At 41.3% G+C, this 10,941-nt stretch overlaps 2 protein-coding genes across 2 annotated transcripts in view; one reads left to right on the forward strand and one right to left on the reverse strand.

Moving 5' to 3' along the window:
* Positions 1 to 616: 616 nt before the first annotated feature.
* LOC117466273 (uncharacterized) lies at positions 617 to 2,637 on the reverse strand. The gene is made up of 4 exons (XM_034109426.2): positions 2,059 to 2,637; positions 1,582 to 1,737; positions 1,394 to 1,486; positions 617 to 1,132 (listed from the first exon to the last, which is right to left on the reverse strand). Exons 1-4 carry the CDS (start codon positions 2,230 to 2,232, stop codon positions 953 to 955), a joined length of 603 nt encoding a protein of 200 aa, XP_033965317.1. The 5' UTR covers positions 2,233 to 2,637; the 3' UTR covers positions 617 to 952.
* Positions 2,638 to 6,054: 3,417 nt separating this feature from the next.
* Positions 6,055 to 10,941, forward strand: part of LOC139436000 (uncharacterized) — a 7,304-nt gene continuing 2,417 nt past the window's right edge. The window contains exons 1-2 of the mRNA XM_071207124.1: positions 6,055 to 6,145; positions 7,282 to 7,414. Coding sequence (XP_071063225.1) covers positions 6,055 to 6,145; positions 7,282 to 7,414 — 224 coding nt within the window. The remainder of the gene's footprint in view (positions 6,146 to 7,281; positions 7,415 to 10,941) is intronic.

Consider the following 10,941-nt stretch of genomic DNA (forward strand, 5'->3'; position numbering starts at 1 on the left):
TGAATTACACTATAGGCCTATATAGATTAAATGAAATGTTATTCATGTGTAAAATAGTTCCATCCCTCTGCTTTCACCACAGAAAAGTTACATCAGGACTGATTCATCACTTCATATTCCATACCAAGGTTCATGTGATGTGTACAAATACAAATTGAGCATTAGAACTTTCTTTTTTTTCAACCAACAATTTATGTTATTATAAGAAACTGTAAAATCTCAATATTTACAATATCAGAACTTTTTCAACCAACTATTCATTATAAATGAATGCCTGTGAGACATGTCATCTCTGAAAATGATTAGACATGCATAACTTCTACAGTGAAGATCGGTCATACTGTAAGTGCAACTTCTGAACACAACACTTTTTCGCAAATGTTTTACAATGCATAATTATTATAAAACCTTGGTTTTAGAAACCGTACCATGTAACAATGGGAACTGTGAGTGAGTGCAACAAAGTGTCTACTCTGGGATGAACAGCTGGGTTCTCAGTTTATTCACTTTTGGGCTCATCTTTTTCCCCTCAAGCTCCATCAATACTTTTTGCACAACTTCAAAAGTGGATTGCAGTTATTTCTGATATCTTAAGTTCAGTCAGACAACTTACGTGTTTCTTTAACATGTTTATTAGAAGCAGCATATAGTTGCGTTTGGCGATTAGGCTCGGGCATCATCACTCCACAGATATACATAGCACGATGAGTGATGATCAAATAACTAACCCCCGAGCCTACAGGTGGAAGCTGGGGTGGTGGTGGGGCAGCAAGCAGCAGTGACGTGGAAGTAGCTGCAGCTATAGTAGCAGCAGCAAGCAATGCATGGAGAGAGATCTGGCAGGTTAAATAGAGCAGCATATTAAGGAGACTCTGTTTGGTTGGTTGGTTGTAGAGTGGCAAGGGGGCTTTATGTATGAATGCAGCGTAAGTGCTCGAGTTGACTGCCTGCACTAGCTCGCAGGCATTTCAGTGCGTATATGAGCCCGAAGAGCATGGCAAAAGCTGTCGCAACCCAGGGCAAGGCGCTGAGGACCTCTGATTCTTCGATGAGAACCTTGACGTCTTTGGGTCGATGAAACTGATCCTCTTTCCCAGTGACAAAGGTTTCCATTGTTGCCTGCCTCAGCGTCCTGCATATCATGCAAAAAAAGGGGAATGGATGAGGACCACAGAGTGTAGTTCAACAGGCCTGAGGCGCAAATGTTTCCCCAAGATTGCAGCTACCTTTTACAAATACAAGATTAGAGTGGATAGATGAAAAGGAAAGTTCTCAGTTCAGTCGGCTCAAGAGGTCATCACAAATGACTATCTTTCTAACCAAGCAGTTATTTGCATGCAGTACAAATATGTTTTCTTTTATGAACAAACTTCTTGTGAGTGAGAGGTCTTACCTGGAATTCTTTGATGAGATGGTCAACAGGTTCACCCAGGTAGACCATTAGAGATTTGAGGATGCATGCTCTTCTGATGGCGATGTCCACAGTCTGAGTAAGAACAGATATATATATAATAAATCAAATGCAAGAAAAAGGACGATTCAGCCACTGATCCCACAGATAAAAAACTCATTCATAGATACCTCATCCAAAACCTGCAAGATCCCGGTGGTCTTCTGTTTCACAACTCCTCCCCTGCTCCTGATGACCTGCGGCAGTTTGGTGGAGTGTTTGTCCAACTGCGCCAAGAACTTTGTCTCCAATGGAAATGTTGTTATGCGCATGAACTCAGCATTTACCTAGAAAATATAAGCAGCATAGAAAACAAAAAATACTGAGAATTTATAATACACATATTTTTTATAAAGAGCCAACGGTTTGATTAAAAGTACTCCAAGTCAGCTTGTATGAATGTAACATTTAAATGAATTAATCCACATATTGAAAACCACCACCAAATAAAGACACTAAGAGTAATAGATGTAAAGCTTATATTGTGATATATATTCAAAAATAAACGTCAACATATTTGCCTTGGCTGTCTATAGTTGTTAGTTAGTTGGGCCCTCATTTCTTCTCCACTACAGGCTTACAATCAAGGTGTTCATCAAAATAATTACCTCTTCCATGTGAAAAAGTGCAGGCCACCGCTCCAAGAGGTCTTCAATGCTTGGCCTCTGATGCACTATTTCTTGTCTTCGGTATCCAAACGCCTTCGCCATCTTTTCTTTTATTGATTGCCGGTTGTTTCTTTTCTGTTGTTCTGCCAAAAGGGAAATTGTCTCTTGCTCCATGCTTTCTGGAGTCTCACCAATCGACAAGGATGCAAAATGGTTGGCCTCAGCTCGCCTGGCTCTCTTTAAATTCTTCGCAGGGTAGGACTCTTCTTGAGACTTGGTCTTCAACGAGTTCACAGCAAGCTCTGCAGATGATTTGAGCTTGGTGTCAGTCTAGATTGGTTCTTTGTGTACTCTACATTTCCTCTCTGTAATTGACATTCTGTGTCATAGGAGAAGACCGGGATAGGAAACACTTTAGGCCACTGCTGTGTTCTTAATGATTCCGAGGAAGAGCCGCTAAGTAGTACTGTGTCATCGGTATTCACAGATTCAGAGGAGTCTTCACTGTACAGTCCACTTGTAGGGGTACTATTTAAATGGTATCTCAACTGGGTACAAGACCACAGTTGGAGAATCGGAGTCTAATCCGACAACTTTGATCAATGTTAAATCTTTAATCGCATGTGTAGATGTAAGATTAACAAATGTGTTCCCAAAATCAGTGTCCAATCCACATGAATTCTTGACCTCCTCAATGAGCTCTTCCATTGAGTTGGGAATCCCATTTCGAAGCTCCAGTCTGACGCTGTTGTGGTCGTTCAAGATGATCAGCAATCGAACAGGTGGTTCAATATCAGCCATGGCGCTCTAAGAGAAAGAGAAATAGAGAGATGTGAAGAGGGAATTAATGAAATGCAGGTGTACACTCAATACATTCTTTCTTTTCAAATTGCATTGTACTTTACAAAGTATTACATACAAAGTTCATATATATATATATATATATATATATATATATATATATTAGGGCTGTCAAACGATTACATTTTTTTAAATCAGATTAATCACAGCTTAAAAATGTATTAATCATGATTAATCACCATTCGAACTATGTCCAAAATATGCCATTTCTTTATGTATATTGTTGTGGGAATGGAAAGATAAATGAAAGAAGGCGGATATATCCATTTAACATTGTTCTGTGTGTCAAAATGAAAGACAGCCCACTAAAATTCGTTACTCAAAGCCTATACTTTATTTTAGGACAGTGGTCAACATTTTGGTGATGTAAAAATATATAACACAATGTTGTAAACTCAAGTTACATTTACAATAACTTTATCAATTGAACTCGAAAATTAAAATATAAGTCGCTCGTCAATATGAAAGAAACACACTTACTCTGTCCTTAAATTGACGTTTAACACCAGAATTTCTACTCTGGTAATACATACAAATTTATAGTCTTATCTATTTATTTACAATATAAAACACGCAGCCCGCCTGTTCATACTGTTTACAGGCCACCAAGCCTCAGTTAAGAAAAGGTAAAGTTAATATACTTAATGTTTGTCTGAGTATATTTACCTTTGAATCTGGCCATGACTCATGCTGGTAGACCGCTAACGCTAGCATTCTTTATTCAGACATTGACTTTAGCCTGTAGTCATGGGTGGGTAGTGTTTTTACAGTCCACTAGCTCAGTTAAGAACATTTAACGTTACAGTTAATGTTGTGTTGAGAAATATATGCTCTGCTGAGTGTTCTTCACTGGATAATGCGTGGTCTGAATAAAGAATGCTAAACGTTAGCGCATGCTAAACATTAGCACAAGCTAAACGTTAGCGCATGCTAAACATTAGCGCAAGCATACGGCAACCCAAATGGGACACTTGACACAGTGGCCTTTGGCAAAGCAGAAAAAGAACACCCGACAATATTAATCTGAACGAGAGAGATTAGTTAGTTAGTTATTGTTATTACAACGTGACTTCTCTATTATTTAACAACTCTTTTTATTGGGTTCTTTTATTTTGGGTTAAGTAGATTGTCAGAATAAGTGAGAAATTGATTTAACTTCTGTTAGACAGCTATCATACTGAATAAATATTTACAGTGAATGTATGCAAAAATATATGGCATTAATAATGTATAATCTAATTACATTAACTGTGAATGTTTCATTTTATTTCAAATGAAATAAAATTACATGAACAAGTTGATTCAAGAATAAATCTCTGTTATTAGATCAATACTTTTCTTATATGACTATTATTGCTACATTTGAAAGGTCTTTACCAGTTTTGGAATTATATATATATAGCACCTTCTGCCATCCCATCTCTACTGACAATCATTAACACTTAGATTTTATATTTATATTCACTGTTGGATGCTGGACCTAAGATTTTCAACGACATAATTACTCTGTTGCTATGTTAGATCATTACCCAGTTTTCTCTATCATCAACACAAATAGGAAGTGAGTATATTTTCCAGGTGGTGCTTTGGTAAAGCAGACTGGGAGAAATGTAGAATTTTCTGTAAGGAGTCAGCACAATTGTTAGCATTAGAAGGAAGTATAGAGGAGTGCTCAAATCAAATCAAATCACAATGCACATTAAAGAAGCAGCAAATAAAACTATACCAAAAAGAACAACAGAGGATAGGAAGAAAGTGGTGCCGTGGTGGAATGAGGAATGTAGCAGAGCTATTAAAGAACAAAACAAGGTATTCAGTAACTACAGACATAGCATTAACATCACACTTGTGTAAATGGATGGAGAAGATGACATATAGCCATGTCTTAGAACAAAGAGGGTTGCTGAGTAATTTCCAGACTGGTTTTCGCAAAGGAAGATCCACAATGCTTTGGTTAGAGTGATCAATGAGGTGGGAATACAGTGTGAAGACACTGAAAATGAAAGAGGTTATGGCAATAGTATATTTTGACATTGAAAAGGCTTATGACTCTATGTGGAGGGATGGGTTACTCATCAAATTAAGTGACAGGTGACAGTAACAGTGACAGTAACAGGATCATGGCTCAGACAGGAAATTCAGAGTTCAAGTAGGGGCAGAGGTTTCGAAAGACTTCAATATAGAAAATGGTATTCCCCAAGGGAGTTCAATCAGCGTGGTATTATTTAACATTATGATAAATGACATATTGACTAAGTTGGACGGATGCATCAAACCTGCGTTGTAGATGACGGGGACATATGGATAAGGGGAATAAATGTTCCAGAAGTGGTCATACAACTGGGGTTTCAAACTGTCAGCAAGCACATCTTGCTTCATGACATTTACAAATAAACGCAAGATGGAGACTGAGAAGCTTACAGTATATGGAAAGCCGATGAATGAGGTCAATGCATTTCAATATCTGGGGCTATGGTTAGATAGTAAATGTACCATGGAAAACCCATATTAAACATTTGGAAACAAAATCCCAAAAAGTTTTGAACTTATTAAGAGCAGTGGCTGGATGAGACTGGGGGGCAGACAAACAGGCACTAATTGACATCTATAGGGCAATTATGAGGACAACTCTGGATTACGGGTGTATAATATATGCAGCAGCAGCAAAAACGTCATTACTAAATATTTATAGATTACAATATAAAGCGATACGGTTGTGTATAGGTGCAATTAAGTCAATAATTATCACAATTACCTCAAAATATACACAGATGGTTCTAAGAACAAGAGTGTGTTGGAGTTGGTATATATATCCCAGACTTTAAAATATTGATTTCAAGAAGAACGTCAGATCAATTATCACTCAGTGTGCAACAGAAATGCTGGCTGTAATAATAGGATTACAGTGGGTTGAAGAGGTCAGACCAGATAGGGTGGTGATATGCACAGATTCATTATCCATTTAAAAAAGTATACAGTCAACAACAACTGTCAGAGAAGAATTACTCATAGAACTTAATCTAGGAAATCATGATAGCTAGACTCAGACTGGATCACACAGCATTGAATGTTACTCTATGTCATAGGAACTGTGGATTTAAAAAAAATGTGGAACATATCATATTACACTGCAACATGTACAAAACAGAGAGGGAAAAACTAAGAGACAGGGGTCAGAGATGCAGGGAAGGGGAGTGGAGCCTGATGGGGATACTGGGAACAGAAGGTGAGGGGGTAAGAGCTACCAGGAGGCCATTCTTAAGTATTTGAGTGAAAAAGGATTGATTGGAAGAATTTAAAACAACGTAAACACGTGTATAATTCCACAAGTGCTGATAGGATGATTATGTTGATAAACACGCTCTTGTAGCAGTAGGGGGCGGTATGCACCTTAAAGTTGTTTGCAATCCCGCCAAAAGACCGAGAGAAGAAGAGAGAAGAACGATTATACATCCATGGAACGACCAGACACATGGGCAGCAACGTTCCCTCTGCTTCATTAATTCTCTCCTGTTCAACGGGTTAGTAGTGTGGACAACCGATTATGTTATATTTCGATCTAAGAAGTGTGTTTGAAAACTGTTTTATGTGTAGTTTAATGTCATTCTGTGAGCTACGCCACTAGCGTGTGCTAATGGCGTCCGCTAGCTTCTTTAGCACAGGCTGTTGCCCCCCTGAATAATGAAACATGTTACCATGTGTATGACTCCCGTGCACTAGTCTGGCTTACATTTAAAGTTTATTCTGTTTGTATAAATATGTGAAATGCTGGTCTGAGGGTCATAATTGTTCATATTATTTAAATGATAAAGGCGCTAATGCTATGCTAATGGTGGTGCCTGTACAACATAGCCATGTTAAAGTGACTACAGGTCAACCGGAGGGTGTGTTATCTTGTAATCGCTGTATTATATACTGTAAAATGAAAAAGGCTTTAGAATCCTTCATGAAAAGTCATAATATGGCATGTGGATTTATGTCCATTTTGATTAGAAGACAAATATGTCCATACGGTTATTTTGATATGCTAAATGTATGTTTACATTCTCAGTTAGCGTCAGGCCTCACTGAGGCGAAGTATTGAGGTAGAAAGCTGGTGAGCGCCTATTTCCTGCTGTCATTATATTCTGTTTGCACAGATAATAAACCTGGTTGGCACGAAGGAAGTCGTTTTCATTCGACACAACGCAGAGATACATTGGCGTCAATCCAGACCGGTTACACAAAGAATGATTAATAAATAGAGAAAAACAGAATAATTTGTAAGTGATTTATTAATTTGTTTAATACATTCTGGCTAGAACGACCACACAGACGCAGCAACTTTCCCTCTGCTTCATTCCTTTTCTCCCTGATCAACAGGCTATTATCTGATTACCAGCTCTGCACAGCGGACTTGTAACACTAGCAGCAGTGGAGATGGAGCATCAGAACCTGGAGGCTTCGACTCTCCTGAAGAAGAAGAATACAGCAACAAGGATCCATTTGAAGATAGGTAAATATTACAGTAATAGTGTACTTGCATTGTGTGGGTGTAAAGGTGTAACTTTGGTTTGATAAGTGGGGGGGGGACACAGAACAGGGGGCAATGAAACATTTTCTCAATTTAATTCCATTTCCTGCCTTTCTACAAATATATTAGGGACTATAGTGTTAACAAATCCAAGAAAAATGTGTAGTGTATATAATCAGTGTGCACACTTATCTAGTATCCTATCCATGTGAACCTGTTTTATTTGTGATGACCTCACATCCTCTAGGGGGGTACTAGTATATATATTTCAATCATCAAAATCCATTAGAATATGCTCACAAGCAATAACACATATCATAAATCATAAACAAGCATGTCATCACAACGACGTGGCCTTGAAGTGAAGTTGGTAATGGCCGGCTGCTGCGTCTTTCTCTGTAACCTCTTTGGCGTGCTTCGCACTCAAATGCGAACGCATTGTTGAGGTTGAGCTGTGATAGACCAACGTCTTTTCGCAGAGCTTGCATTTAACTTCCTTTGGACTTGTAAGTTCGAAGTAGTTCCACGGAGGAGGAACTTTTTTACCTGCCGCTTTGTTCATCTTTAGTCGCACGTGTGAGGGAGAGGGGGGGTGGGGGCGGTGTGTAGCTGCTGCAGCAGCAGCTGCTCTGCACGCAGGCTTCCTCCAAGTTTACAGTAAAACAAACTGGTGGTGTGACCAATGGCCATTTACAATTATTAATACTATTACTATTATTAGCATATAGAAACGTAGAAACAGATGGAGAAACCAGTTCCCAGCTGACAAAGCAGTTAAATAGCGGTCTCAAAAACGAGTTAATTCAGTGTACTCCTTTGTCCTGGCTGCTACACCTCCTCGGACGCAGAAACCGCTGTAAGTAATAATCTTGTTTAATTACTTCTCTATTTCAGTTATTCTACTCTGTATAATTGTTCTGTAGTTGTTGTAGCTAAAAGGGCACTTTTGAGAGAATTTAAATCTCAGATCTGTCCACGTGAAACTGTCACTGCGTCCAGTTTCTGTCTGGGCTCCATTTAAATACGCACCCCTCTGCATTGTCGCCCATCAGCTGTTGAGAGTTAACTAACAACTAGAGGGGCGTGGCACCTTAGCTGTGAGAACTCAGCAATCAGGCGTCCATTTAGGCAGCTGTTTCTTGAGCGTCAGCGGCAGCGTCAGACAGCCAAAGACATTGGAGTCCTGCGGGAGTCACGAGGGTGGCAAAGAGGAGGCAAATCCTACTCTAATTTGAGCTAAGTATCACTGGTGTCTTATTCTTATTTTTCTTTTGTTTAGCTTTCCAGCCCCTCATGCTATAATCATGTGTATTTTCTCCATTCCTGTTCATGTGTCTTCTCGCAATTATCACTGGCCCCGTGTATCTCCTAATCGCTATAACCCCGGCCCGCTCTCGTCTATCCCACGTGCTCCACTGAGATCCAGCACCTAGTTTCAGGCGGCCTGTGGAACTGCCAGTCAGCTGTTCCTAAGGCTGACTTCATCTCTGGCTACGCCTCCCTGCAGTCTCTGGATGTCCTTGCTCTCACTGAGACGTGGATTACTCCATCCAACACATCCACCCCAGCAGCTCTCTCCACAGCATATTCCTTCTCCCATACACCCAGACCCACTGGCAGAGGAGGGGGCACTGGTCTCCTGCTCTCTCCAAATGGAGCTTTTCCCTCTTCAAGCTACCTAACTTCACTCCTTCCACCTTTGAATTCCATGCCGTCACTGTGACCCATCCTATACAACTGACCATTGTTGTTCTCTACCTACCGTCCACCAGGAGCCTTGGGGGACTTCTTGGATGAATTAGATAATCTCCTCTCACACATCCCTGAAACTGGCCCTCCCGCTGTACTTCTCGGACTTCAACCTCCAGACGGGGAAGATAGACGAACTAACATCTCTGTTAACCACCTTTGCTTTCTCACTGTCTCCGTCCCACCGACTCATAAAGCTGGCAATGTCCTCGATCTCATATTCTCAAGGAACTGCACTACTTCTAACCTCTCTGTAAACCCGCTCCACACCTCCGATCATCTTCTTCATTTCATTCTCTTTACCCCTTTCCAAACATAACAAACTAATCTCTTCTCATCCTGCACTTGTCCGCCGTAACCTCCGTTCCCTCTCCCCTCTCTACCTTTGCCTCCTCGGTGCTCTCAGCCCTCCCTTCCTCTGACTCGTTCCAACTCCTGCCTCCAAACTCTGCTGCAGAAACTCTCCTCTCTACTCTCTCATCCTCTCTGGACTCTCTCTGTCCTCTCACATCTCGGCAGGCTCGTCAGTCCCCTCCTGCTCCCTGGCTAAATGACGCACTGCGTGCTAATAGAACCGTCCTTAGGGCAGCAGAGCGGAAATGGTGGAAATCCAAACACCGTGACGACCTCCTAAACCTATCAGGCTCTCCTCTCCTCTTTCTCTGCTTCCATCTCTCAGACAAAAAGCACTTTCTTTCAAGATAAGATCCAATCTTCCTATTCCAATCCTAAAAAACTATTTTCCATCTTCTCCACCCTCTTGGACCCCCCAAAGCCCCTTCCCCCTCCTCCCTTCTGTCAAGCGACTTTGTTAACCACTTTGAAAAAAGGTTTACGACATTCGCTCTTCTTTTTCTGACTCACCCCTACTCACCGCCGGATCACCTGAGCCACCTTCAACCGGAACACTAACCTCCTTTTCCCCTCTCACTCCAAGTGAGGTTCTTACCCTCATTACCTCTGCCTACCACCTGTCCTCTGGACCCTATCCCTTCAAACCTCCTTCAGACTATCGCTCCTGATATTCTACCTGTTTCTCACCCATTTCATCAACACTTCTCTAACTTCTGGTCACTTTCCACACACTCTCAAGGAGGCGAGAGTAAACCCTCTCCTGAAGAAACCCACTCTCAACCCGTTTGACGTTATAAACTACAGGCCTGTCTCTCTCCTCCCGTTCCTGTCTAAAACACTTGAACGCGCTGTCTTAAACAACTCTCCTGCTATCTCCATCAGAACAACCTTCTGGATCCGCACCAGTCTGGTTTCAAGGCAGGTCACTCCACAGAAACGCTCTCATTGCTGTCACTGAGGAACTGCACACTGCTAAAGCAGCCTCCCTCTCCTCTGTCCTCATCTGTTGGACCTGTCTGCTGCATTCGACACGGTGAATCATCAGATCCTCCTTCGCACTCTCCAAGAACTTGGAGTTTCAGGCTCTGCACTTTCCCTCCTCACCTCATACCTCAAAGACCGCACCTACAGGGTTACTTGGAGAGGGTCTGAGTCCGACCCTTGTCAATTAACTACAGGTGGTCCCTCAGGGCTCTGTTCTTGGTCCTCTCCTCTTCTCCCTGTACACAAACTCGCTCTGATCTGTCATTAGCCCGCATGGTTTTTCATACCACTGCTACGCTGACGACACCCAATTAATTCTGTCCTTTCCCCGCTCAGAGACCCAGGTCGTCGCACGCATCTCTACTTGTTTAGCTGACATCTCTCAGTGGATGTCCGCTCATCATCTCAAGCTCAACCTTGAC

The sequence above is a fragment of the Pseudochaenichthys georgianus genome, chromosome 21, assembly GCF_902827115.2.
Source record: "Pseudochaenichthys georgianus chromosome 21, fPseGeo1.2, whole genome shotgun sequence".
NCBI classification, from domain to species: Eukaryota; Metazoa; Chordata; class Actinopteri; order Perciformes; family Channichthyidae; genus Pseudochaenichthys; species Pseudochaenichthys georgianus.

Excerpts from the sequence above, each read along its gene's own strand:
- LOC117466273 (XM_034109426.2), bottom strand. The coding sequence starts at position 2,232 with ATGGAGCAAGAGACAATTTCCCTTTTGGCAGAACAACAGAAAAGAAAC. Across the intron at positions 1,738-2,058 it reads CACTTTTTCACATGGAAGAG|GTAAATGCTGAGTTCATGCG; the intron begins GTAATTATTTTG and ends TATATTTTCTAG. Across the intron at positions 1,487-1,581 it reads TCTTGCAGGTTTTGGATGAG|ACTGTGGACATCGCCATCAG; the intron begins GTATCTATGAAT and ends GTTCTTACTCAG.